This window comes from Camelus ferus, chromosome 3 (genome assembly GCF_009834535.1).
Source record: "Camelus ferus isolate YT-003-E chromosome 3, BCGSAC_Cfer_1.0, whole genome shotgun sequence".
Taxonomy (NCBI): domain Eukaryota; kingdom Metazoa; phylum Chordata; class Mammalia; order Artiodactyla; family Camelidae; genus Camelus; species Camelus ferus.
Genome location: NC_045698.1, coordinates 106,832,037 through 106,859,449, shown reverse-complemented (window position 1 = coordinate 106,859,449; position 27,413 = coordinate 106,832,037). Strand labels below are relative to the sequence as shown.

Below are 27,413 nucleotides of genomic sequence, written 5' to 3'. Positions count from 1 at the left end.
AGTAGTATTCTGCCTCATGCAAGTTGTGGAGAGTAGAAAACGCTTCCTAGTCAATCACAGGACCCAATTGTTGGAGGTAAAACACTTCCTTAGATATAATTCCAGCCCAATCTCCTCATTTCACACATAGGAGAACCAAAGCCGAGATGGAGAAATGCAACCAAGGTTACACTCCAAGCTTGCATCAGGGCTAGGGTTAAAACCACACCCTATAAACTGCTTTCCTTGATGGGTATCTGTTGCAAATCTAAATTACCCAATCTCTGTCCAGTGGCTGAACCAGGCAACCAGTGGTCAAAAGAGTTTCTTTACTTCTCAGTGCCCCTTTCCCCGTCTCCCAGGTGCTATGTCATTCCATTTCCAGAGTCATGGTTTCTTCTGTTATCATAGCTGTCTGGTGGAGAGTTGATGAGCCTGAAGTTCCAATCAAGAAGCACAGAATCCTGGAGACAGATCCTGGATCAGAGCTATTTGAATTATGGAGTCTTAGTGAAACAGAATTTTAATCATCTTATAATACAAGACTCTTAAAACACGAAAGTCTTAAAATCTCTGAATAATAGAGTTAAAAATGTCAGTATATCATCAACTCTTGGAATAGCTGAATCTTGGAACTCTGGTATCTTAGAATCTCAAAAATCCATCTCCCCTATTGGTGAGTGATTGTGTCAAGGAAAGATGACTCAGAAGCAAACCTCATGATCCACCTAAACTTCCACTTAGCCAATTTCCTCAGCTGCAAATAAAGCCTCAGAGAGTTTAGTGTTGTTAATCACCTGTCCCTCCACTGTCAAACAGATACTAGATACTAGAAGGTTCTTGTATAGAATGGAAATTTACTTCCTTTTAACTTTTCTCAAAGTCTTCCAAAGCACACCAGTAAGAAACCTGCCCCTCAGCCACATCTTTTGGAGCAGGGTTTCTTGCAGTGATAATTCCGTTTAACAGGAGGCATTTGGAGTTGGAAGAGGCTTCACAACACCAAGAAACTGACTCATTGCATAACTGTGGTCCCTAGTTAAGGGAGGAAACTTTTGCCTTCCCCAGCAATCCTAAAAACTGTCAGGTGGGCAAGCCACCTACGGCACAAAGTCTGGTTTGTTCCTGTTGCTTGACTTCTGGAAGCTCTGTCTCATCTTTTTAGAGGGAGATCCCCTGGGCCAGTTTGCTATCAGCCAAGCTGGAGATGAGTGGAGAATTTTCTCAAGGAAGACCCTGGACCGTGAGCAGACGGCCAAATACTTGCTCCAAATCACAGCTTCCGATGGCAAGTTCCAGGCTTCGGTCCTCGTGGAGGTCTTCGTCCTGGACATCAATGATAACAGCCCACAGTGCTCACAGGTGAGAGCCTGGTGAGGGTGTAGTGCGAGTGGAGGCAAGGAAGCTGGAGTGAAGGGCAAGAGGAAGGAGAAGGACTCGGGGTACCACCTCTGGGGCTGGCCATCATTGATACCTGCGCTTGCTTCACCCCAGCTGGCCTCAGACTAGTGCCCTAGGCAGGCACCATTCTAGGTAATTGCCTCCCCTCCCCTAGAAGGGATGTCACCAAACTCTTTAGAACCCATTGTCCATACCACACCCCCTACACTTCCTATAAAGGTCCTTTATTCTGCAAGACATATCTAGAAGTAAAGTAACTTCATTCTCCAAACACAGTCTGCTATGCCCAGTGGGGAGGCCCTTCCACGGCTCAGCTTGTTAGCATGGCTCATTATTGTCCAATACATTCAAAGAGACCCACCCCCAGAGATGCCCAGCACCACTCACCATGCTTATATGTGCATATCCTCACATCTGCATGCATTATACAGACCAACAGATACCCTCCTTCTGGTTATACGTACACACAAGCAGGCAGGCAGGGGAGTTACATTTTTGACAAAGGAGGCTTTCCTACGGACCTCATATAATTCAACACTAAATTTTCCATGGAAAATGTTGAGTGGTGTGTGTATGTTTGTGTGTGTGTGTGTGTGTGTACGTGGAGGGGAACTACTCTTAAAGGGCATAAAACAACAATCACTGTCATACAGCTTTGCTTTTAAACTTTTTTTTTAAACATAGTAAATAATTTTTTAACTTTGGGGGATTTGCATTACTTCAAAGTTGCTAGATAAAGTTAAACTATTAACATTTAAATTTTATAACATCTCAAATTAACATACTTCAAATTTATATAAAATCCAACCATTTACTAATGCAAACTTATACCTATGTACTCACACACATACACATAGTCAAAGGGTCACCTGCAACTCTCTCTAAATATGCAAGTACCTATACATAAAACACACAGATACCCAGAAGCATACACCTACAAACCCACAACATTCATCCATCCCATGTACATATATAACTCACAAGAACATACTTACAAACGCATTTGCATATATGGATACCTCAGTTCTTCATACTTTATTTGCACACACATACGTACATATGGACACATACCTTGGAACGCACACAAATCATATATCTTATCATTTTCCCTCCTCTGTCTTCTATATTCCAACCTCATAGAAGCATGAGAGAAAAAGATAACTTGGGTTATCAAGGGGGGTGCATGGAAAATGTCTTTGAAGGATCCAATATGACCACCTGTGTCAAAAGGGCAGCCTCTGGGTGTTAAGAGTGGCCACAGGTTCCTCCTCTTTCCCCTCAGCATCCTTCCAACCAGCCCGCATGCTCCCCGTGCTGGGAGAGGCTGGGACCATGCTAAACCTGGCCTTCTCAGAGGTGGTCAACCACATCACCAGAGCCAGGGGAAAGAGACCTGGGGGGCTGTCTCCACACAGCCCCTCCAGGCACAAAACCTCCACCCAGAGCACATACAGAGGTCCATGCTCACCCACACCCTGCAGTGGGGGGACCAGTGTGCCTGGAAGCTATGTCCAGAGCCAGCAGCTGTAGGAACCCTGGGAGCTCCAGCCTCTCCTCTGTGCCACACCCCTTGCATTGCAGCAGGTCCTTCTAGGCCTGAGTGTGAGCTTTCAGGTGGTAGAACTTCTCTCTCATTCTCAGCTTTTCTGACTACGTCTCTTGTCATCTTTCTCCTTGTTTTTAATCTCTATTTTCCTTGCATTTTCCCTCTCATTCTCCAACCCTCTGTTCTCCTCCCCTCCTCTCTCTGCTTCTCCCCCCATCTGCCCCTTCATCTCTGTCCTCATATCTCTCACTCTGCTTCTCTCTGCCTCTCTCTGGATCTCAGCATGTCTCCCTCTGCTTTGTCTTCCATCTTTAGCTTCTCTATACTGGCAAAGTCAGTGAAGATGTATCTCCAGGACATTTCATTCTGAAAGTTTCTGCAACAGACTTGGACTCCGACACCAATGCACAGATCACATACTCTCTGCACGGTCCTGGGGCGGATGAATTTAAGCTGGATCCTCATACAGGTAGGTTTCCTGAACTGCAGATCAAGCCAAGAACTGATTTACTGAAAAACGAGTGCCCAGTACCCCGGCTCCATGGATGAGAAACAGGAATTCCATTATCCATCCAACCGTTCACTCAGCAAAATGTATATTGGCCCTAAGTGCTGAGCATTCACTGGATGCTAAAGACATAATCAACACACTGATAAGACAAGATCTGTGTCTTTACAATTTAGTGGGAAAGCCAGTCATTAAATCAGTGGTTTGAAATGCACAGAATTAAAAAACCCAGGATGCTAGGGGAGGTTTGACAGGAAAACCAGACTTAAGCTTGGGAGCAGGGTTAAGTAAAATCTCTCTGAAGAAATGTCATTTTAATGTGAGACTTGAGCACATTAAAAGTTAGTCATTGGGTAAGGGAGTGGTAGGGATGGACATTCAAGGCAGACGGAGAGTTTATACAAGGACCTTGTTTTGGGAAAGAGTGCGCACATCGGAGGACCTGATAGAGAGCCAGAAACTGGTGCACACAAGGTGGGGAAAGAGGGCAAAGGATAAGGCCCTCAGGGCAGGCGGTGCCATGTCCCCCACTGAGAACCACTGAAGGATGCAGGCAGGTGAGTCATGGTCAAAGACATGATCTCAAGGTTGTATGCTGCAGACTGGAGATAAAACCTCATAGCACTGTTGCCAGGATCCCAATAAATAAAGTATATAGAAATCTAGCCCAGGTCTGGCACATAGTAAAAGTTCAGTAGAATATGGTTTCCACTGTCATTATCATTAGTTAGGGGACAAAGCAGAGAGAGGGAAGCAGAGAACCCAGCAGGCAGACCAGGAACACTTGGGAGAGGCTGGGCTATGAGAAACTGGTGGAGAAGACAGGGTGGAAGCTGCTTCTTTGGAAAAGGTGGGGTCCCTGTCCTGCTGCTGTAGGGGAGGGTGTGGCGACGGGCAGCACAGAAGGCCCAGGTCACAGAGGGCCAGCTGCTCACACTTGGCTTTGAACCAGTAGCTCAAAGGATGCCTTGGAAATTCCTGTGCAGGGAGGTGGCAGGTGAGAGTCAGTATCCCAGGAAGCTGTCTGGTAGATGGGAGTCAGCAGTGCCCGTCCCGATCCCAGCATAGGCATGCTGAGTCACCCTAAGTAGGTGACCTAATCTCTTTCTGCTGCTGTTTGTTCAGCTGCAGGATGATCAGTAGGGTCTTAAAAAAAAAAACAACTCAGCTGTTTTTTTTTTGGAGTATGGAAATAATACACGTTCATTGTACAAAAATTCAAACCACATAGGCGTGTTATTATGAGGACATTGGAAAGTCTTCATAAGAACCAGTCTCTTCCTGCAAAGATAAGCACTCTTGGTATATATTCTTTCAGACTGGTTTTCTGTGCATTCCCCCAAGTCTCTATATAGCATTCTATTTTGTGACTTGCTTTTTTTCTCGTAGCGATATCTTGGAGATATTAACAAGGCACCACATAGAGCTTTATCATAATTCCTTTTTGGTTGCACAGTATCTTGTTGCATGACTAAATGATAATATATTTAACCAGTATCTTTTTGAAAGACACACAAGATGTCATCAGTATGTTGTTATTTATGAAGAATGCTGCAGAGACCATCTCTATGTATATTTTTATCCTTGGCTTGATGATTCTGTAGAATACATTCCTAGAAGTGAAACTATGGGCTGAAGGTTAAACACATTTCATGTGCTGTTATAAACTGCCTAACTGGCCTTTAAAAGTGTCGTGCCTTTTGGTAGCTCATTGGTGTGGACCCTAAACTGGGGACGTGCTAGAGGAGTGTGACCAGGGAGGCAAGCAGGTGTGGGGAGACACAGGATGAGCGTCTTTCATGAGTACACAGGCCTGACCCTTTTCTCTGTGACAGCACTCTGTGTGGCTGAGATTTTATCACACAGACATCTGGAAGGCACACGCCAGGGTCACGGCCCCAAGAGAAAGCTCACTTGCTGTCCTTTCTCCGGCCAGGGGAGCTGATCACACTCACAGCACTAGACCGAGAGAGGAAGGATGTATACAGCCTTGTTGCCAAGGCGACAGATGGAGGCGGCCAATCCTGCCAGGCGGATGTGACCCTTCACGTGGAGGATGTGAATGACAACGCCCCCTGGTTCTTCCCCAGCCACTGTACTGTGGCGGTCTTCGACAACACCACGGTGAACACCCCTGTGGCGGTGGTACTGGCCAGGGATCCTGACCAAGGTGAGAAAGAGAAGGACTGGAGGCCATTTGCTTATGGGGTCACCCTGGGCGAGGGTTTGGCTCTCTCTGTGTTGCTCTGGGACTGGCAAGGGACTGTACCTCCCTCCTGAGTCTACAGACACTTATAAGTAGAAAATATCCATAAACTGCATATCTAAGTGCTAAGTGATGAAGAGTTTGGTAATGTTTCAAGGCCCGTATGGGGTATTTCAGCCTCATTGTTTCTCACTGCCACTTAGACCTAGAGCCCTTCCAGTTCCACTGTTTAACCTCAGGAACATTTTGAATACAAACATTTAATTTGAAATACACCAATCAGAATTATTCAACTCTGATTAACCTGGCCACAAGAAAGAACCTTAAGGCACAAACTCCACTAGGTCTATTAAATTCTTGGATCAATTTTCTATAAAATGAAGTGGAATATTTTAGATTTTATTTTTAGGTTTAAATATTTTATATGTTAATTTTAATGACATTATTTTCATTAGGATTAACTCTTTTCTGTTTAATATTTACAAAGAAAACTGGATTTGCCTTGTATTCATTCCACATTATAACATTTATAGCTTCTGCCATCATGAAGTGCTTCATTGTGGAGATATGTATTTTTACATAGACACATAAATATGTAAATATACACATATCCAATTTTCTTGAATCAAATTATATAATTTAAGTGGGGTAAAAAATGCCCTCAGGGTCAAAATAACCAGATGAACACAGGAGATGATGATGATGATGACGATGATGATAAAAAGTAGGGTCAAAACACCCTGCTTTGTTCCACACCAACAGAGTAAATTTAAGACTTCCTGGAGGAAGTGAGTTTTAGTTTGGCATTGATGGAGGTAAAAGATTTTGGGGGGATGCAGGGGTTCCAGGGAGGGCAAATAGTGCAAAAAGGCATCTAATGGCTAAAGGCCTTGCAAATGCTCCATTGGCCGGTGCTTACACACCTCCAGGGACAGGAAGCTCCCTCCTTCCCAGGCAGCCCCTTCCTTCTATGGAACCAGATAATTATCAAGTCCCATCTTTTGGAGCTGACACCTGTCAGTCCCGGTGCTGCCCTCTGTAGCCACACAAATCCCCCAGACCCTTGCCCATGACAGCCCTTCCAAGCCTGGGAGAGAGTGACTACCTACTCCTGCCTCAAGGTTCCCTTTCTGGGTGAAGGAGCCATAGTTTCTTCAATCTTGTGTTTCCAATCCCACCTCCTTGTAGGACACATCCTTTGGCCTTGCACCAATGAACCAGTAAACCTTCAAAACTGTTATTATTATTCTAAATCAAATATTCCACCTCAATATTTCAAATGTGGCCTCACTCGCAGTTTTCTCTCTTCAGAAAAACTATGGTCTTTTCAGAAAAATGCCTATATGGGAGAACTGCATGGTATGCACATTTAATTCATGTAAATTCAACAAATGTGGGGGGTATGTCCCCACGTGTGTGTGAGACTTGAGGCCCACGGGCTCAGGGCCTGTGCTCCTCCCACTGGGTGAGGATTTCACAGCTGAGCATTAAATGTTGGTGTTCTTTAGACATGATGGTCCCTACACGAGCCAACTGCTTCAACTGGTCCACAACCAAAGGACATAATAGCATCTGAAACAAAGCTGGAAAAACACAGTGCTTTGATTTACTAAGAACTTTCCATGGATACGTGCGTGTTTTTGTGTTTTTTTTTTTTTTACCTTTTATTTTGACATAATTATAAACTCGTAGTTAAGTTGCAAAACTAGTACTGAGAGGCCCATGCACCGTTCACCCAGCTTCCCCCAATGGCGGCATCTGTAGTACAATATCAAGGCTAGGAAACTGGTTCCAGGACATGACTGGTAACAGGACTCCAGTCTTATTCAGATTTCACAGTTCAATATGCATTCCTTTGAATGTGTGTGCATGTGCACTTCGATTCAATATCATTCCATGTACAGACTCATGTAACCACCACTACAATCAAGATACTGTTCTATCACAACCAAAGAACTTGCTATGGATGGTTTTGATCTTGCACAACTTTCACTTTAGAAGCTGACATTGGACCCTAATGTCCACAGAAGGAGCTTCAGATATTGCTAAGGGTCTGCAGAACAACCCTCCCCTTCACAGAATCCTTTCAATGAGGCCTTGAACTCCACCCCAGTCCAGATTCCCCCACACGAGAGGTTCTCACTCCTTCCAGCCTGAACATGTGAGCCTTTATGGGAATGCCGCCCGGGCCAAGCCCTCCTGTAGCTGAAACTTTGCTGCAGGCAGGGCCAGAGGAGGGTCTTTCTGTATGAATCATGCTCTCCATCTCCCCCACAGGCGCCAACGCCCAGGTGGTCTACTCTCTCACGGACTCTGCCGAAGGCCACTTTTCCATCGAGGCCACCACAGGCGTGATCCGGCTGGAGAAGCCATTGCAGGTCAGGCCACAGGCGGCCCTGGAGCTCACCGTCCGTGCCTCTGACCTAGGCACCCCGATACCACTGTCCACGCTGGGCACCGTCACCATCTCCGTGGTGGGCCTGGATGACTACCTGCCCGTGTTTCTGAGCACTGAGCACAGTGTGCAGGTACCTGAGGATGCCCCGCGTGGCACAGAGGTGCTGCGGCTGGCCACCCTCATTCGCCCAGGTGCTGAGAAGACCGGCTACCGCATGGTCAGCGGGAATGAGCAGGGGAAGTTCCACCTGGATGCCCACACAGGTGAGACAGCACCGAGGCAGCCCCAACCCTACACACACACACACACACACACACACACACACACACACACACACACACACACACAGTCTTGAGGAACGACGATGGATTTTTCGCATACCACAGCCCCTCCTTGGCATCTTTTGGCCCTTTCTTCACTCTGCATCTCTCCAGGTACCAAGTCCCTTCTTGCCCCCTGGGGCCGGCTTATATGGGAACATCACTTATTTCACTACATCCCCACACAGGACTCTGCGTTGAGGATTCTCTCTCCCAGTTTTCAGTTTCATGGTCCAGGCTCAGACCCAGCGCCAGGAAGCTGAGGCCACCATCCATCACTGGCAGCCAAGACACAAAGCACTTGTTGGAATCTGGGGTGTAAGCAGTTCAGGGCAAGGCTGTCTGCTTCCCCCAAACATCCTGGCACCCCTGAATTTTTCCTTATTCTCATGAAGAGAGAACTGCAGAAGAATCTAAGTCAGACCCACAGAATCCCATGGAAGGGCTTCAGAGGCTGCCCAGCCTACCAAACCCCATGCGTTCCCTCCCCACAGCACCTCTCTACTTCCTAAAGCAGCCGCTTTACTGTTGAGCAGTAGTTTTTAATTTTTATTATGGAGACTTTAAACATGTAAAAAATAGAGGGAACAGTATAATGGACCCCATGTTCTCATCACCCAGCTTCAATAATTATCAACATTCATCTACTCTGGTTTCATCTTTAACCCCCTGCCCCTCCATCCACCATTTGCTGCATTACTTTAAAGCAAATCTCAAAGATGATATCATTTGGTTGGTAAATACTTTGGTGTGCATCTCTAAATGATAAGGACTCCTTCTATAAATACAACCATAATACCATTATCACACCTAAAAGGTAATAATAATTCCTTAATATAGTCCAATACCCAGCCAAACAATTTTTCAGATTATCTCATAAATGTCTTTTTAAAGTTAGTTTGCTTGTCAACATCCCCCAAATGTCCACATATTACATTTGGTTGATGGGCAGTAATTTAAGTCTCTTTCAAGCTCTAGCATTTTCCTCTCCCTCTTTATTTCCTTCTGCCATTTATTTAATGAAAAATTTGGGAGATGTGTGTGGCAGGATTTTTGAATATTTTGGATTGGCTAGTTGTATCTTTATGATGTCACATAACATATCCCTCTAGCCCCTAGATTTCTTATAAATGACATTTGGATCAAAGGCCTTGATTAGGTTCAAACTCAATTTTTTGCCAACAGTGCTTCATACATGATGCTGGGCTCTCCTTTGCACCAGGTCGGGAGGCATATAATGGTTTACGAGTTCTTTATTCTGAGGTTAAGACTGACAGTGGGCTTGGAGGTTGTCAGTCTGATCCATTCACTATAGAATTCTCCATCAGCTCTTCTTCTGATGGTTTTAACAGCCTTTGATGATTATTTCCTAGATATATTATTTCATGGGGGGCTACAAAATGGTGATTTTCTAACCCTATCCTTCCTCACTCGTTTATTAATGAGTTATTTTATAAAGAATTTTCTGCTATTAACTATTCAGTTATCCAGGAACATCGGGAGGAATTCTTTTATGTTCCAGTTTTCAGAACAATAAATCTCTGCCCTAACAATCTGTTGACCAACTTTGGGTACTATAAAACTCTGTCATCTAAGTTCTGTCATTCACTAGCTGAGTGAGCTTGAACTCATCTGTTGGGAGCATCAGTTGACTCACCTAGAAAATGGAAATCACACTTGCTCCTGCTCTACAGGGTTATTACAGATCTACCTGAGATAAGAGTTAATATTGTAAGTTTAAATGAGATTTCAATGAAATAGTACAGAAATAAATGAGGGAAACACTGCTGTTGAGAATGGTAATAGGGAAAATGAGAGGAGATGGAGGGGAAGGGGGACGTGATGGGGAAAGGAAAATAGAGAGGGAGATGATGGAGGAGGTGATGGAGGAAATCTGTCTCTCCCAAGCTGGATGAGCTGCTTCTCCTGGGGTTTGGCTCAAGACCCCTCAGCAATCTGCCTCTGTGGTCTCAACTGCCTCAGTGCTCCCATCACCTCTTGTTTCTTCAGGAATACTCTACGTCAACAGGAGCCTGGACTTCGAGACAAGCCCCAAGTACTTCCTGTCCATTGAGTGCAGCCGGAAGGGCTCTTCCTCCCTCAGCGACATGACCACAATCGTGGTCAACATCACTGACATCAACGAACACCGGCCCAGATTCCCCCAGGATCTGTACAGCACGAGGGTCTTGGAGAATGCCATCGTGGGTGATGTAGTGCTCACGGTAAGGATCTGCAGTTTTGCACTCTAGGGGGCATGGACTCTGTGGGTTCTTATCTCCCTTCCCCCAGTCATCTACAAGCATGGATTATTGGATTATTTTATCAGTTAATACACCACAGACTTGACTCTGACATGTAGTCACTCAACAAAACTCTCTCATGACAAAAGGTCTCAGGGCCATGTTTTATAAGATCTAGATCAGAATGGGGCATGAGAGAAGCCCCAGAGGACTGCCAGAGGGACACAGAGTGTCAGTGTGGAGGGAAGGGAGGAAGGGGACACCAAATAACACCTCTTTGCATTTAAACTTGTAATTGCTCCACACTTCATGGAGTGAAACAAACTCTGCATGCCCATATTCAAGGTTCTCATCTCCTTCCACTCTCTGACATGCACCCCATGCTCCAAACACACAGCAAGATGTGCCTTTCCCCATCCTCTGCACTCTCGTACTTCTGCCTGGAATGCTGACTCTGCTCCCAGAAGCTCCTTATCCTTCAAGGTTTCATGACTCCTTTTCTAATCTCCCCGAGTGAAATCTATCACCATGAAACTGATCATACTTCACCCCAGATTAGGTTTGCCCATAAAATAAGACATTAAGCTCCCTGAGGGCATATCCATTTTGGTACATTCCTCAACTTATAGCACAGGACCCTAGCACCCTGTAAGTTATGAGTGAATGAATGGATCAATCAATAAACCACAACCTGCTGACATCCACACTAGGATGTAAAGGAAGAGATTCCTTTGGCAAGGATGACTGTGGTCCAGGGACTGCCAGCCCAAGGGCAGTCTAGGGGGCAGGGACATATCTGTGCCTCCTAGGGGCCAAGATTCCTTTCTGGTCCCTTTTGCCCCTCCATTTACAGCCATCCCCCCTCTCCACTGCAGGTGTCAGCGACTGATGAAGATGGTCCCCTAAACAGCGCCATCACCTACAGCCTGGTAGGAGGGAACCAGCTCGGGCACTTCGCTATCCACCCCAAGAAAGGGGAGCTACAAGTGGCCAAGGCCCTGGATTGGGAACAGGTGAGTCATGTGGGACGGGCTCATTCCTAGCTCATCAGAGCAGAATACAGCCCCGCAGCAGGTTCAGAAGATGAACTGTGGTCAACACCCCATCCTAACACTTTTTCATACCTGCCTTCAGTGTCTCCCACTTCCTTTCTCTGGGGGACCTCTGTGGCCTGTGAGGCCAGAGTCAGGAGAGGGACTGAGTGACCTTTAACCTTCCCTGGAAGAGCTCAGGCCAGCTTCTCACTATTAACCAGGCATCATTACATGATTATAACAAGTTATCATTATGTGCCAGGAACTTTGCTTATGTGCTTTACATACATTATGCCATTTGCTCGTTAAAATAATCCTAGGAGATGGGCCTGCTATCAACCTCACAAAAGTTTAGTCATTTTTCCCAAGGTCTCACAGCTTGTAAATGGTTAAACTGGACATCAAATCTATTTCTGTCTGACTTGGAACCTGGGCCCTAAGATGCTATGGGAGGGCAATGGGGACGGGCATAGGGGAGTGTCTCCATCTTATTTCTCTGAAAATATTAGTCATGAATCAAGGGGCAGAACTGAGGGGTCTTGTTGCTAACTCTCCACCGGGCATCTTGCTGTAGACATCTAGCTATTCCCTGAGGCTCCGAGCCACAGACAGCGGGCGGCCCCCATTGCACGAGGACACAGACGTCGCTATCCAAGTGGTTGATGTCAATGACAACCCACCAAGATTCTTCCAGCTCAACTACAGCACCTCTGTCCAGGTACACGCAAGCTTCCAAAGGCATCCTGAACCTATCTTCCTTTCATTTTTCCTAGTAAACGGTGCTTACCACTGGTACCAGTCCACTCAAATCCACCCAAGGACTGTGACCTTGCATTGATAACCCTAATGGCAACATAGCCTCCTGAAGGGGATTATGAATTACACAATTAAGAATTATCAGGCACTGTGCTAGGCAATTACACATCCATTATCTCAGGACTCACACAGCCACATGGAACTTGAACCCAGAAGATTTTCCAGATTCCAAGTAATTTCCACCATACTAATGGTTTGCAAATGGGATTCAGAGACTTTGGGATTCTATGGGGAATTATGACCCTAAGGGGTGAGAGGCAGTGGGTAGGAGGACAGAGTTCTGGGTCCCATGATGCATCAGCCAGGGTCATCCCACTTTACCTGTTTTATATATCATGAATTAGGATGCTTTGGCTGCAAATAAAGGATCACCTGACTAAAAGTTTACTAAATCATAAGGACTTATTATTTCACATAACAAAAGATCTGATAGTGTGACATTGTATTCCAGAATTAGTTATTTCAGCAGGAAAATAATATCACAACTTTGGGTTACCTTCTTCGAAATTCCCTCACCTTCTCCCTCAAGGTTCCATAATGGCTGCTGCAGCTCTCGCATCACATCCTTGCCTAACCATCTTCAAAGGCAAACAGAAGGGGACTTCTTTTGCAGAATCTGTTTTTATCAGAGAAGAAGACTTTTCAGAACTCCCACCTGGTAGACTCCTCTGATGGTCAGAAATGGATTACATGATCACCCTTAAATTTAAAAACTGGCACAGGGGATCAGAATATTATAACTGACTTAAACCACTCATAGTCCATCTCCTCTTAGGAGGGGCATATCTTTTCTGAGGATGTTGCCACCCCACATCTGAACAGAAGTAGGGTTTTGTAAAAAGGGAAGGGAAAAATGTCTATTGGATAGACAACTACCAGTTTCTGGCTCATTTTGTTTCTGTTTGTAGGTTTTGATGCTAAAAAGACAGTAAACAACCATCGTGTTATAGCACACTGAATTCTTGTTTTATAGAACAAAGACTGGAATGACACCCAGGGGATCTCAGTTGAATTTCTAACCATCTTTGAATTTTCTCAGTCTATGTGGGTTCCACTGGTCCTCTAAGCAGGAAACCATTTATAGGTGTTCAACTGGCCCTGTGAATCACAAAATTCCTATGGATCCCAGGCACCAATTTATCAATATGAGTCATCAGCTATGTGACTTGGGCAAGTCACCTCTCTGTAGGATAAAGGGACTCTAAAGACCCTTCCAGCCCCAATGGGCTTTCTTCTAAAACCCGGCACTGCCCTCAGGAAGCTCTGGGCCAAAGTAAGTCAACAACCAATTCATAGACAGGGAGAATGAATGAATGAGAGCTCCCGGTGCAGGCGTGGCCTGGGAGCAGTCAGGGTGCCAGGACTCATCCCAGAGAAGGGGATGCAGAAAGATATGGAAGGACTAGGACTCACTTTGCTCTTTGATTTCCTGTCACTCTTGATCTCAGGAAAACTCCCCCATTGGCAGCAAAGTCCTGCAGCTGATCCTGAGTGACCCGGACTCCCCAGAGAATGGCCCCCCCTACTCATTTCGAATCACCAAGGGAAACCATGGCTCTGCCTTCCGAGTGACCCCAGATGGATGGCTGGTGACCACAAGGGGCCTCAGCAAGAGAGTCCAGGAATGGTATCAGCTTCAGATCGAGGTGAGAGCAGTGTTGGGTCACTGGTGGTGACTATGGGGACAGACAAAAGCACTATCAGTGCTTTTCATATTAGAAAAAACAATGTACAGAGTTCTTACTATGTGCCAGGCGCTGAGCTGAGTGCCTCACGTGCATCTCTGCGCTAAATACCCACAACATGCTTTAGGGTGGGTATGGTCATTACCCCCAGTTTCCAGATGTGGTCATTGAGGCACACAGAGGTTAAGTGACTGGAGTAAAATATTACTACTACTAACTGGTAGAGCTGGGTTGCTTCAAACCCAAGCTCTCTGACTCCGGAGCCCAAGCTCTTAATTCCTGCCCTGCTCCCAGATAGAAGGGAATCCCCTCACCCTGGCCTCTAACTCCTGGTGTTTGGCCAGAACAGCTCTCTGAATCTCAGGTCTAGTCAAAGGCCTGCCTCTGAGAATCGGTGTTGTTATCAAAGTGGGTTCACTTTGTCCAACTGCACAGCAAACCGACCAAAGTTTGCAGCAAGAGAGGGTTTACTAGCAAGGCAGCCAAGCCAGGAGATAGAAGAACAAGTCTCAGATCCACCTCCCCAAGGGTGACGGGCCCAGGGTATTTATGGGACAAAGAAGAAAGAAGCAGGGGGTCTGAAGCGTGGGGACCACAGGGAGCGGGGACTGGAAAAAGGTGCGGTAACCATCGCTCTGCGCAGGTGTAACTAGGCTGCAGGCCTCTGCACGTTCAGAAACGGAGGCACTTAGCACTACCTGAGGGTGGAGTTTTCCGCCCTCTGACGTCAAGGTCACCAAGCAGACACTTGAGCATGCCCAGTTAAAGGGTCGTGGTCTGACCCAGTCTTAACCAGCTCAGATCTAACTAGACACAGCTGACTCCAAGTCCTGAGAAACAACTCAGGCAAACATCTTATTGTTTAGGCTACAGTGCTGCTTGGAGGACATACAAGTGGTAAAATGACCCTGCTTAGTGAAGGCTTGCCCAACCGAGAGCCTGACATGACACTCGAAATTCCCTTTCTGTCACTTCTTCTCCTCCCTCAGGACTCAGCTCAAGTGTCAACTTCTCAGAGACACCTTCCTTCCCATCTGATGGAAGCCAGGTCTCTCCCCATTCAGATCTCAGTCACACGCTCCATTTATCTGAGTCTGATCTCTTGTTTATTTGACAACTTACTCACTGTCTCTTTTTTTCTGATCGTAGTAGAGGGCCTGGCCCATACAAGGCACTCAATAAATATTTGTTGGCTGAGCTGAAGAAGACATGCCCACCCTGACCCCGACCCCAGTCACAGAGGTAAAGGGGAGTAAGAGAACCTCCTTAGGCTGACAGGGGCCATGAAGGATACATCCTGGTATTGCTAGGAGACATTTGATGACTCTTCTAAGGACAAAGACAGAATGAGAGCATTTCAAGAGGAAGGAGGCCACTTGTGGCTGGAGAGGTTCAGGAGGGGCTCAGAGAGGTGTCAGAAGGGAAGATGGAGTTAAGTTTCACCATGTGGTATGGGATGTAACTCCCTCCACAAAGGCCTCAGTGCTTCCGGAGTTCATTTTCCTTTTCAAATGTGACAGCACGCTGAGCCTGCTCCCTAGCAGAGGGACACGGCTCCCTGAGGAGCCCCAGACAGCTGCAGTCCTGTGGTAACGCGATGCCTGCTTTGCCCACAGGTGTCAGACAGCGGCACCCCTCCCCTCTCATCTTCGACGTTGGTCAGGGTCCACGTCAGGGAGCAGAGCCACTACCCACCCTCCGCCCTCCCACTGGAGATTTTCATCACCATCGGGGAGGAGGAGTTCCAGGGCGGCATGGTGGGCAAAATCCATGCCACAGATCGAGACCCACAGGACACACTGACCTACAGCCTGGCAGGAGAGGAGAGACTGGGCAGGCGCTTCTCAGTGGGCGCGTCCGATGGCAAGATCATCGCCACCCAGGGGCTGCCTCGTGGTCGCTACGCGTTCAACGTCACAGTCAGTGACGGGACATTCTCCACCACTGCCGGGGTCCACGTCCATGTCTGGCATGTGGGGCAGGAGGCTCTGCAACAGACCATGTGGCTGGGCTTCCACCAGCTAACCCCAGAGGAGCTGGTGAGTGACCACTGGAGGAACCTGCAGAGGTTCCTCAGCAACCAGCTGGACATCAAACGAGCCAACATCCACCTGGCCAGCCTGCAGCCCGCAGAGGCCACAGCCGGGGTGGACATGCTTCTGGTCTTTGAGGGGCATTCCGGAACCTTCTACAAGCTCCAGGAGCTGGCATCCATCATCACTCGCTCAGCCAAGGAGATGGAGCACTCAGTGGGAATTCAGATGAGGTCAGCCATGCCCGTGATGCTCTGCCAGGGGCCAAGCTGCCAGGGGCAAATCTGCCAAGAGACAGCGCACCTGGAGCCCAGGGTTGGGCCCACATACAGCACAGCCAGGCTTAGCATCCTGACCCCGCGGCACCGCCTGGAGAGGAACTGCTCCTGTAATGGTGAGGAATGGGCCTCCCCCAGGGCACCCCGCGCTGCTGGGCCAGCCAGCCGGACTCTAGGGATGGAGATCCCGGGGAGGGGGGAAGGAGTGCTCTGTGGGGTAGTTTTAACAGGGCTAAAGGCCACAAACCACTGTGAGACAGACGTGGACTCACAATATCTAGTCATGGAATAGACCCTTTTGGACCCTAGTCGTGGTCACATAGTCATGGACCCTAGTACTTGTCACTTTTTGTAATTCTGAAAATAATGGTAAGGACATAAGAGGCAGTTCAGCATCATGCATGAAAGCACAGATTCTGGCATTGGGGTGCTGAGTTCAAATCACAGCTCTGCCACTTGCTAGCCATGCGAGCTGAGAAAATTATTTAACCTCTCTGCACCTTTGCACTGTCTTATGGATTGAAGGAGTATTAAGTATCAAGTGCTCCCTTAGAAAAGTGCCTGACATAGAGAAGGCGGTCAGTTAACCTAAGTTACGCTGCTACTAATGCTATAGCCTGATGGTTTTAACCTCAGTGTTTAGATTAGACAGCTCAGGTTTAAATTCCAGCTCTGTCATTTACTAGCTGTGCAACGCTGGGTGGATTACTAAAACCTCTGAGCTTTAGTTTCTCATCCTTGAAATAATGAAGATAATATCATCTGCCTCCTTGAGTTGGTTTGGGGAGTAAATTACTTAATGGATATGAAGCATTTTAACCCGTCTCGTACTAAGCACTCCATCAACGGTGGCTGTCATTCATACAGTAGCATTGCTGTTATAAGGACTCTGCTATGTGCCAGGCTCTGTGTGTATGTTATCTAAGCTCGTTGTCATCACAACCTTAGGAAGCAGGGTCACTGGCTCCATCTACAGTGGAAACTGTGATATGGGGATTGTATTGATTGCCTGAAACTGTACGGCCTCCAATGAAAGGCTGGCTGTTCAGATACCAGATACCTGTGTGTCCCACTCTAAAGCCTGAGTTCTTCCCCAAACTCTTCAGGAACTCAGTGTTCTGATAGGACTCACCCCGGCGCCCCTGGCATTAGGACCAATGCATGGGACCGGCTCAGGTTCATTTGCAAAAGGAGAATGACATCACCTGCAGCTCACCATCGCCCCCTGCCTGGCCTGGCCTATGGGTCCGCTCAGTTTGCAGTAGGGAAATTCTTTCTAGGAAGATTTGTAAGCTTTCTCCAGGGCCTGCTGGATTTAGGCGGGGTGAGCCACTCTGGGAGTGTGGCAGGCGGCGAGGGGCTTTTCTTCTTGTGTCTCATACCCTGGAGTCGGCCACAGGAAAAGCTGTGATGGCTGAAGGTTCTCTCTTGACCCCCTGGCCTTGGACTGCAAAGGTCCTAAGAGTCAAGACTGTGCAAAAGCACCTAGGGAGTGTGTGTTTGTAAAGTGACCTGCTCCTGGGTGAAACACCTCCAGAGTTTTTCATTTAGAAGGTTTTGGGTCAGGTCTGGAATTGGCATTTTTTAGCCGGAACCTCAGGCAATTCTGAAGCAGGTGGGCCAGGGGCTGCACTTTGAGAAATACTAGATAAGCTGGCTTACCTATCACCAGAATCACTTGGAAAGAAGTTTGGTTTTTGTCTATCTGTTTGAACATTTTCGTGAAATATGACATACAGAAAGATCCATGTATCCTAAGTGTACAGCTCAACAAGTTTTCACAAACCAAATGCACTTGTGTAACCAGCCTAGCTCAAGGTAATCACCTAGATCAAGGATCAGAACATGATCAGCATCTTAGAAACCTACCTTGGGCTCTCTTCCAGTCACTACACCCATCATGGGGAGATTTTTAAAATACAGATTCTGGTGAATGTGCCACCAGAACTATAGAATCTTACTCTCTGAGGGTAGCACTCTGTATTTTAAAAGACTCTTTGGTGATAGGATATTCAGCCTGGTTAGAGAATTCTTAATCTAGATCATCTTCAATGTTCTACCCAATAACTACTGGCCGGGATGGAATTGCCAGCATCAGAGTGTTTTAGCTGTACGGTGTGACAGCATCTGAGGACCTTGTAATTCCCTGAGCCTCACTTTGTGGTTCGTCTTTCTCCTCCTTTTGGCCTGTGTTCTCTCTCTTCAACAATTCCTCTTCCCTAGGAATCTCGGGCTGGTCCCCTTCCCGTGACCACTGATAAGTTTATTCACACTGTGGTTTTAGGGATTTAATAGCTGAACTCACTTCCGGGAAGAGTGGATTTTTTTTTTTAATATGGAGAAGGCATTAATTAATAAAACACAGCATTTCCCAAAGGGGTTTCCACAGAATGCTATTTCTAGGGGCTAAGAGTAGGTGGTCCACATTAGAGGATCCCATAGTCAAATAAGCTTGAAAAACTCAGGTTGGGGTGAAGTCTCAGACTCCTCACCATGCAACTGTGCATTAGCAATTGCCACGGGGAATGGAGCACACAGGACCTGACAAGTTTTGGCCACATAATCTACCACTACCCTTTTCCTTTATCACAGAAGTCTCTCGACTTTTAGCAGCATTTCATTTGGGAAGTATTACCCAAATGATTATACTCCTAATGATGAAGGAGCTTTCTTGAGGCAAAAAAATCCTACGGTGGTTCTGAAATCACACATATATATAAAATCCTCTTTGACCTCCTTCTTCCCCAAGTGATGTCAGAAACAACTGGGAAACTATGGAGTATAGAAATTTTGATTTCCACGTATTTGATTAATGATATTTCTAGCTTGATTCCTGTTTTCTTAATGGTTTGAGCTCATAGTTTCTGACCCAAGTTGCGACCCAGGACAAAGGTCCCTGAGACCAAAGGATGGTGTGCAGGGTGATGGCTTCTGTCTAGCTGTGTGACCCTGGATAAGTAACCCTGCAGCCTCATTCCTTCATCTATAAAAAGTGAGCAATGGCCTTGCTCGCCTCCCAAGGGTTGAATGAAACAAAGTCAGTTCGAGGGCTCCGTGGGGACCACTTCGTGTGGCAGCGACACCTCTGTGGCTTTCACAGGTACTGCCGCAAGGTTCAGCGGTCAGAGCTTTGGACGGTACAGTCTCCCAGAGGCTCAGAACTGGCACCTGCGTTTCCGCCTGAAAACACTCCAGCCACAGGCCATTCTCCTGTTCAGCAATAGGACAGTGGGTATCTCCCTGAAGGTAAGGCACTGCCAGCCTGAGAGATTTCATGTGGGCATTTCATGCAGGGGAGGTGGGGCAGCATGGGCATGGCCAAGAAGGCTAACTTCTGCAAAGAAATCCCTGCATGGATTTCAGGGATGCTGGGTATGACTATTAGGTCAGAACAAGAGACTTCCCAGCCATGATGGCTAAGGCCACCCCAACTGAAGATACATGTCCAAGTACAACAACAGAGGTCAGGCTGCTCTGTGGGATGAGAGAAAGAAGATAGATGAGTGAGGCCACCTAGACCTGGCCGATGCTTTTATCACTTTTGCTGAGTAATGGACCAGTGTTTCCCAAGATGGGTGGAAGGCTAGCTACCTCTGAGGGTGCTCAAGATGACAAACCCAGCATTCAGTTACATGGAAGCACATGGAGGAAATGTGAATTTCCATTCTAAGGGTCTTTCGGTCCTTCTGGTTATGTCTTGCAGAAAGTCTTAGAGTGCCTGCCTGGTTTTAACATCTCTATCACACATGCCATCTGCCATTGTGACACAGAGAAAGCAAACTTTGGTGGCTAGTTAGAATTTAATGCATTCAATAAGTATTTATCAAGCATCTACTGTGCAACAGGCACTGTTCCAGGTGCTTGGGTCTCATCAGTGAATAGACAAAAACCCCTCTTAGAGGTTTCATCCTACAGGGGGAGACTGACAATAAACATAAACATAATAAATCAGAAAATTATAGTTTGTCCAAATGTGAGAAGTGCTTTGGGTTAAAAAAAAAAAAGGTTAAGAGGGATCAGGAGTGTGGGGAGTTGGAATTTTAAATAAGGTGGTCAGGGAGGGCTTCACTGAGGTGATAACTGAACAATAATTGAAGCGGGCGAGGGAGTCAGCTATGTAGGCCTCTGATGGAACAGAATTCTAGGTAGAGGGAATAGTGATTGGCAGGACATTGCTTGGCATGTTTAAGGAACAGCTCAGACGTCTATACAGCTTAAGTGACGTGAGCAAGGGGGCAGTATTAGCAGGAGTTGAGGCAGAGGTTTAATAGGACGTGGACATAACCATAAAGGTCTCATAGACCGTTTAAGGACTTTGGCTTTTATTCTGAGCAAAGTGAGGGGCATTGAAAGGATTTGAGCAGAGAATTAATACGGTGTCAAAAGGGTCCTCATGGCTATTGTATTGAGAATAGACTTTAGAGGAACAAAGATAGAAGTGGAGCGACTCAGCCAAAAGACAGTCATTTGAGTGAGAGATGATGGCAGGTTAGATCAGGGTAATGACAGTAGACCTGGGAAGTAGAATTCAGATTCTGGATAGATTTTGAACATAAGGCCAACAGGACTTTCTGATGAACTGAATGAGGTCTGGGAAAGAAAGCAAGCAGTAAAATTCTTATCTGAGCAACCAGAAGGAAAGGAGTAGCTGCCAACAGACCTGGGCAAGGATCTGGATAGAGCAGGTCTGGGGGAGTTCAGTTTGGGACATGTGAGCTTGAGATGCTTATTAGACCTCCAAGTGGAAATGGATAAACAGTTAGTGAGAAAGGTCTGGACTGGAGATTAAGATCTGGGATGCTTCCATACACATCTGGTATTGAAAGCCATGAGCCTGGGGGAGATCACCAAGGAGTGAATGTAGACTGCAAAGAGAGTAGACCAAGGGTTTATCCCTGCGATACTCTAACACTGAGAGGTTGGGGGACAAGGAGGATCCAATAAAGGAGAAAGAAAAGGAGCAACCAGTGATGTTGGAGGAAAATCAAGAGAGGATTTTATCTGGGAAGCCAGGTGAAGGACGTGTATCAGGAAGGAAGGAGTGAGTGATCTGCTGCATAATATGCCGCTGAGGTCAAGTAAGACGGGAAGTGATATCAATCATGGGATTTGGCAACACAGAGGGCACCGAATACCCTGACACCAGCAGTTTCAGTGTCGTGGTGGGTGAGGGGTGAGAGAGAGGTTTTTGGTGTCTCTGAAGGCTCAGGAGTGTAGAACCCTGGAGAGGCCTGTGAAGAAGAATCCAAACGACAGGGTCTTGATCAACAAGGCATCGCCGGGTCTGTTTCCTCATCTGCAAGATGGAGATGTCATCCCTGTTCAGACCTTCCCATGGAGAGCCATGAGGGCCACATGAGACCATAGACAGGAGAGCACTTCGAGGGTTTTTATGCTCTACAAATACAATGTCTAAAAGAGCCTCGAGAATCAACAAAGACTACTCCTCCAGCCTGTGAAAATACAACTAACATTCTTTGCACTGGCAGCTTCTGAGCAGGGCTTTTTATAAGCACTTCTTGGCTTCGCTGACGGCCATCTGGGTTTTCTTTGCAGCTGGTCAACGGAGTGCTCCAGCTGGAATACCGATGCCCAGGTGGCTTCTATGGAAAACTTTCCTCCCAGTTTCACGTGAATGACCAAGAGTGGCACTCCGTTCTGGTGGAGGAGATGGACGCTTCCATTCGCCTGTTGGTTGACCGCACAGGCAACGCCTCTCTTGTGCTCCCAGAGAACTGCCAGGGTCTGAGGCCTGAAAGAGACCTCTTTCTGGGCGGCCTTGTCCTCTTGAATTCTTCCCCAAATGTCTCCCAGGGCTTCGAAGGCTGTCTGGATGCTGTGGTGATCAACGGAGAGGTGCTGGAGCTGCTGGCCCACGGCAAGAAGGCGGCAGGCTTGCTGGAGAGGTGGGCCCTCAGCCAGTGCTGCTTCCACAGTGATGAGTGCAGCCCGAACCCATGTCTCAATGGTGGAAAGTGCTCACAGAGCCGTGGGGCAGGTGAGGCTGGGGCTCACCCCAAGGCTTATCCCAGGAGGCTCTTCACAGGGCTCCGCGTGTTGAACTAGCAATCGTATTTCACTGTAGAGTTTACAAAGCACAGTCCTCCACCACAGCCCCACAAGGGAGAGTGGGGGTTGGGAAGAGAGCCATTAAAGCTCCATTTTGCTGCTGGAAACCACTGAGCTATGTAAGGGATACCCAGAGTGGTAAAGAAACTCACTCAAGGTCACAAAGCAGTTAGGTGAGAGGCATGCTTGGGGTGCAGATCTCAGTGGAGCACTTCTGCCTCCCGATTCCAAACGTCCCTCTTTCCTTCACTGTCTTGTGAGTAACAGGTTGGATCTGCTAGGTTTACACTAGGGGAGGCCAGGAGTCTTCTTTCTCCCTCAGCAAGAACTACCTTTGATTCCACTTTTTTGGATGAGGGTAGGGTACACGTGGGGACCTCTGATGTTGAAGGCTGAGTTCATCACCCATCTTAGTGTCATCACTGGTCCATGCTACTTTCTCTTTCTTATTCCCCTTTAATCCTTCTCCCTTCCCCAAACCCATCAGCAAAAGTTTTTTCCATGAGTTCTTTCAAAATGATATTACTATTTTCCACATGCTTGAGTTTCTGACTTACATGAGTGGTATATCACATTTTATACTTTTCCATCCACGCTGCCACAAGTAATTCTTACTCACTGCTTTTCACTGCAGCTCAGGTCTCCAAGGTGTGAGTGTACTGACCTTTCCCCCCTCTCTGCTCTCCCAGAAATGGACCTTCCCCCTCGTCAACAATGCTGCACTGAACATCCTCACATGTCACCTCATGAACCTATATGCGAACTTCTTTCACACACACACACACACACACGTGTACACACCACCACCACCACACACAGATGGAATTCACCTACCTAGGGTATACTAACAGTTATTCTGACTAAAGAGAGTGAAACTGCTTTCCAACCTGGCTGCAGCAGTCTGTCCTTCCACCGTCCAAGTGCATGAGTGTCCACACTTGGCATTATCTCATTTTCTAATTTTTGCCTGACTAATAATACTGTCATTTCTACCTGCAAGATATCCAAGGAGTCCATTGCTTCTGCATCCCCATTGCCATCTGTCTGCCCCCAGCCCCCGTCACCTCTCATCTTTTCTTCTACACCAGGCACTTCCCTGCTCTCCTGCTTCTCTCCCTCCGCCAGCATCTTCCGGCAGGGCATCAGAGCCTTCTGTATACAATGCAGATCTGAGCAGGTCACTTCCCTGCTTAGAACCTCGAGGTGGCTTCCCCTGGCTATTAAGAGGGAGCCCCAGTTCCTAATTTCTGCATATGGCTCATATGCTTTGGCCCCTCCCACCTCCCGGCCCTGCAGCTCCCACTCGCCACTTTGGTCCTTAGGCTCGCCCACCCTGGTGACATGCCACACTCTCTCCTCCCAGCCTTTGTGCACGTTCTCCTCTGCCTGAAATGCCTTCCTCTTTGCCCCTCTATCTTTTTGCCTGGCTAATTTTTACTCATCCTTCAGGTCTCAACTAAAATATCACCTCCTCCAAGAAACCCTCTGCGTGCCTGGTCTAGTCCCCTCCCTCAACATTTCCCATCAATAAAACAAATTTTTATGATAATTACTAATATACTGATATTATTTATAACTGTCTGAGTTTGAATCCCAAGTTTGCCGTTTGCTTGCTGTGTGACCTTGAGCAAATGTCAGACATTCCCTTGGGCCTCATTTCCTGACCTGCCATCAACTCGTACCTGGGCCTGATGAGGACAATAGCAGTAACCAATCTCAGAGCTGTCAGGAGGATCAAATGAGCTAATACCTGAAGATTCTTAGAACAATGACAACACTAAATAGTGTCGTCTAGGATGACGATGAGGACACCCGTGATTATTCTTTAGATGCCCGCTCTCTGTACACTGTAAGCTGGTGGAGGGCAGGGACAACTCTTCTTGTGCAGCGGGACACCAGTGCCCAACACGGTGCCTGTGGCAAAGGGAGGCACCCGATAGCTAAATGTGCACACTGGAATCAGCAAAGATGCCGCGGTTGCCCCTGCATCCTGGAGGACCTGTCCGCCTGCGGCTGCACTGCTAAACCAGCGGCTCCCTCACCTCCCTTCCCTTCCCCCTAGGCTCTGTCTGCACGTGTCCCCCACAGTTCTCTGGGAGGCACTGCGAACAGAGAAAGGAGAACTGCACTTCGACGCCCTGCCTGGAAGGTGGAACTTGCATATCCTCCCCCGAAGGAGCCTCCTGTAACTGCCCTCACCCCTACATGGGAGACAGGTAAGCACGGGAGAGGCCATCTACCATTGGCTCCTCTCCCTGTTTTAGCACCACTGGGGAATGACCTCTGCACTCTGACTCCTAGAGAAGCTGGCGGGCAGCCAGGGGCTGAGTGCTCCAGAAACTTGGCTTCTTGGCCTTTGCCATGTGTTAAGGCTCCTCCCCGACCCCCCTCACCTGCATCAGAGCACACTGGGAGGGGAGATGCTTGTGAAGAAGACAGATTTCCCAAGCCCTATTCTGAACCTATTGAACTGGACCCACCTGGCGGGAGCCCAGGAATCTGTACTTCCTACCAGCTAGCTCCTCAGGCGGTTCTGATCTTTGCTGAAGTCTGGAAATGGCTAATTCATATTCTCTTGCTCTAGACCGTGACTTCCCAGAAAGCGGCCTGGGGACGATGATTCCACTTGGTACAGGCACTGTGGGGGGTCTCAAACCCCACCACAAGCTACCTGTGCCTTGTATTGTGCTGATCGGGGGGCTGCAAGGGAAGGAGAATCATCGCTAGAATCCTAGACATAAAGAGGCTTTGGAAATTCTCTGATTTAACTTGGAAATTACTTGGAAACCTTTAAAAATCATGAGGGAGACTTGTGAAAAACACAGATTCCTGAACCAACTAAATCAGAATCTCCAAGGAATGAGGTTTGGGATTCTACTTGTAACAAGATCCTAAGGGATCCCCTTGCTGTCAGTATGTGCCTAAGGGATCCAGTGATGTAGTCCACTCCGCTCATTTTACATATGGGTAAACTGAAGCCCAAAGAAGGAAAGGGCTTGTCCAAGATTCCTCTGTGTGTTTACAATCCAAGTCCTTTCTCTCAGCAACTGGCATTTCCGGCCCGCCATGTGCACCTGGCCCTGCTGTAGGGATGTGTTAGAAAGACACGTCCTGACTGAGAGTGGTGTTTGCATTTTAAAAGGGGAACCTGGGGAGGCCAACACTGAACCCAAAAGGACAAGCTGTCAGTGGTGAAATTTTAGGCACTGGGACTCATGTGGGATGGAGGGAGCCTTTCCCCAATACCCCTTAAAAGTGTGTAAAGCTGGCCACAGGAGTCTCCTAGGAGCCTCACACTACGGAAAGCCAAGCTGATGGTGACCTGAGAGGTCATATGGTTCTGGGTGCTTGCTCTGAGAAAGCTGTCCAGTTTAAGGTCTGTGTAGGCCTATGTTGGGTTCCTGCCACCTCAGGAAAAACAGCGGGTAACACTTGTGCCAGGGTGTCATTGCTGGGTGAGTGCTGACTTGTGTCTGGGAGCCTGATCCGGAGGACAGATGGATATGCTGGCTGCCTCTACTGTAGTATATAACTGGAATCTGACCTCAGTGGTGGGCAGTGTATCCAAGGCCTAAATCTCATGGTGGAAATTGATGGAAATGCCCAAAGCCTAGATTCAAATGGTCCTCAATGAAACTATAGCTGAGTCACATACCTCACTGGGAGAGGATGGAAAGTTGATGTGAAACTGAAGTTGACAGGTTGATACATGTGATAATTACCTTTTTTCTTTGTGGAAAATTAGAGAGGTGGGCTTGAGTGCAGGGGTCTCCATCCCATCAATCTTTGTATGAGAGGACATGGAAAGGGCAATATAGTGACTCCACCCTCTGAGTACTTCTCTGTCTCTGCAGGTGTGAAATGGAGGCAAGGGGCTGCTCAGAAGGACACTGCCTCGTCACCCCTGAGATCAAAAGGGGGGACTGGGGGCAGCTGGAGATTCTGATCATCATAGTGGCCCTACTGGTCATCACTGTAAGCTCCGCTGGGCTTCTCTTCTACTGCCGCCGTTGCAAGTCCCACAAACCCGTGGCCATGGAGGACCCAGACCTCCTGGCCAGGAGCATTGGTGTTGACACCCAAGCCATGCCTGCCATTGAGCTCAACCCCCTGAGCACCAGCTCCTGCAACAACCTGAACCAACTGGAGCCCAGCAAGACCCCAGCTCCAAATGAACTTGTCACTTTCGGACCCAGCTCTAAGCAACGGCCAGTGGTCTGCAGCGTGCCTCCCAGACTCCCACCAGCTGTGGTTACTTCCCACTCTGACAATGAGGCCATCATTAAGAGGACCTGGTCAGGCGAGGAGATGGGTCAGTATAGACACAGGTCTTTGGCCTCTGGGGTTGACATAAGGGGGCAGTGGACCGAAACACTCCATTATTGGAGGCACCAGGGTGTTGGCCACAATCCAGTCCAACCCCTTAGGGATGGGATAGGAAGGGAATGTGTTCAAGGTCGCGGCACACTAGTGGGCTGGACCAGACCCCAGGCCTCTGGACTCAGAGTCTGTGTCTCATTCTGCTGCACCATAACCCACTCCTCTAAAGGATTGATGTGCATGGAAGAAACTTGTAGACCCTAGGTAGGGGTGGCTAGGATCTCTGGGGTGAAAGAGGGGCTTCTGTGTATTTGTGCTTTTCTGGAAAGGGAAAGAGGGGCAGTAGTCCAAGTTTCTGGTTGCGCAGTCTGGAGGTACGGCAGCCTTGGGCCAGACCTGGCTGGCCCACAGGGCCTTCACTCCCCTCTCATCTTTGGCTCAAAAGGAGGTGAATTTGTATATTTTCTGGCTTGTTCACTAATAGTTAAAGCAGGTATTTTCACTAACTTTCTGCCATTAGGATAACTGGGGCCCACAAAGATGTTCTTACTCATCCAACTATTCTGTAGTAGGGACA

At 47.6% G+C, this 27,413-nt stretch overlaps 1 protein-coding gene across 1 annotated transcript in view; it reads left to right on the top strand.

Annotated features, from left to right (window-relative positions):
• The window catches only part of FAT2 (FAT atypical cadherin 2), a 70,641-nt gene that overhangs the window by 40,819 nt on the left and 2,409 nt on the right, over positions 1-27,413 (top strand). Inside the window, exons 11-23 of the mRNA XM_032477149.1 lie at positions 1,145-1,341; positions 3,242-3,395; positions 5,371-5,604; positions 7,918-8,301; positions 10,369-10,583; positions 11,477-11,614; positions 12,210-12,353; positions 13,900-14,097; positions 15,753-16,563; positions 19,548-19,693; positions 22,004-22,445; positions 24,579-24,732; positions 26,371-26,828. Coding sequence (XP_032333040.1) covers positions 1,145-1,341; positions 3,242-3,395; positions 5,371-5,604; positions 7,918-8,301; positions 10,369-10,583; positions 11,477-11,614; positions 12,210-12,353; positions 13,900-14,097; positions 15,753-16,563; positions 19,548-19,693; positions 22,004-22,445; positions 24,579-24,732; positions 26,371-26,828 — 3,675 coding nt within the window. The remainder of the gene's footprint in view (positions 1-1,144; positions 1,342-3,241; positions 3,396-5,370; positions 5,605-7,917; positions 8,302-10,368; positions 10,584-11,476; positions 11,615-12,209; positions 12,354-13,899; positions 14,098-15,752; positions 16,564-19,547; positions 19,694-22,003; positions 22,446-24,578; positions 24,733-26,370; positions 26,829-27,413) is intronic.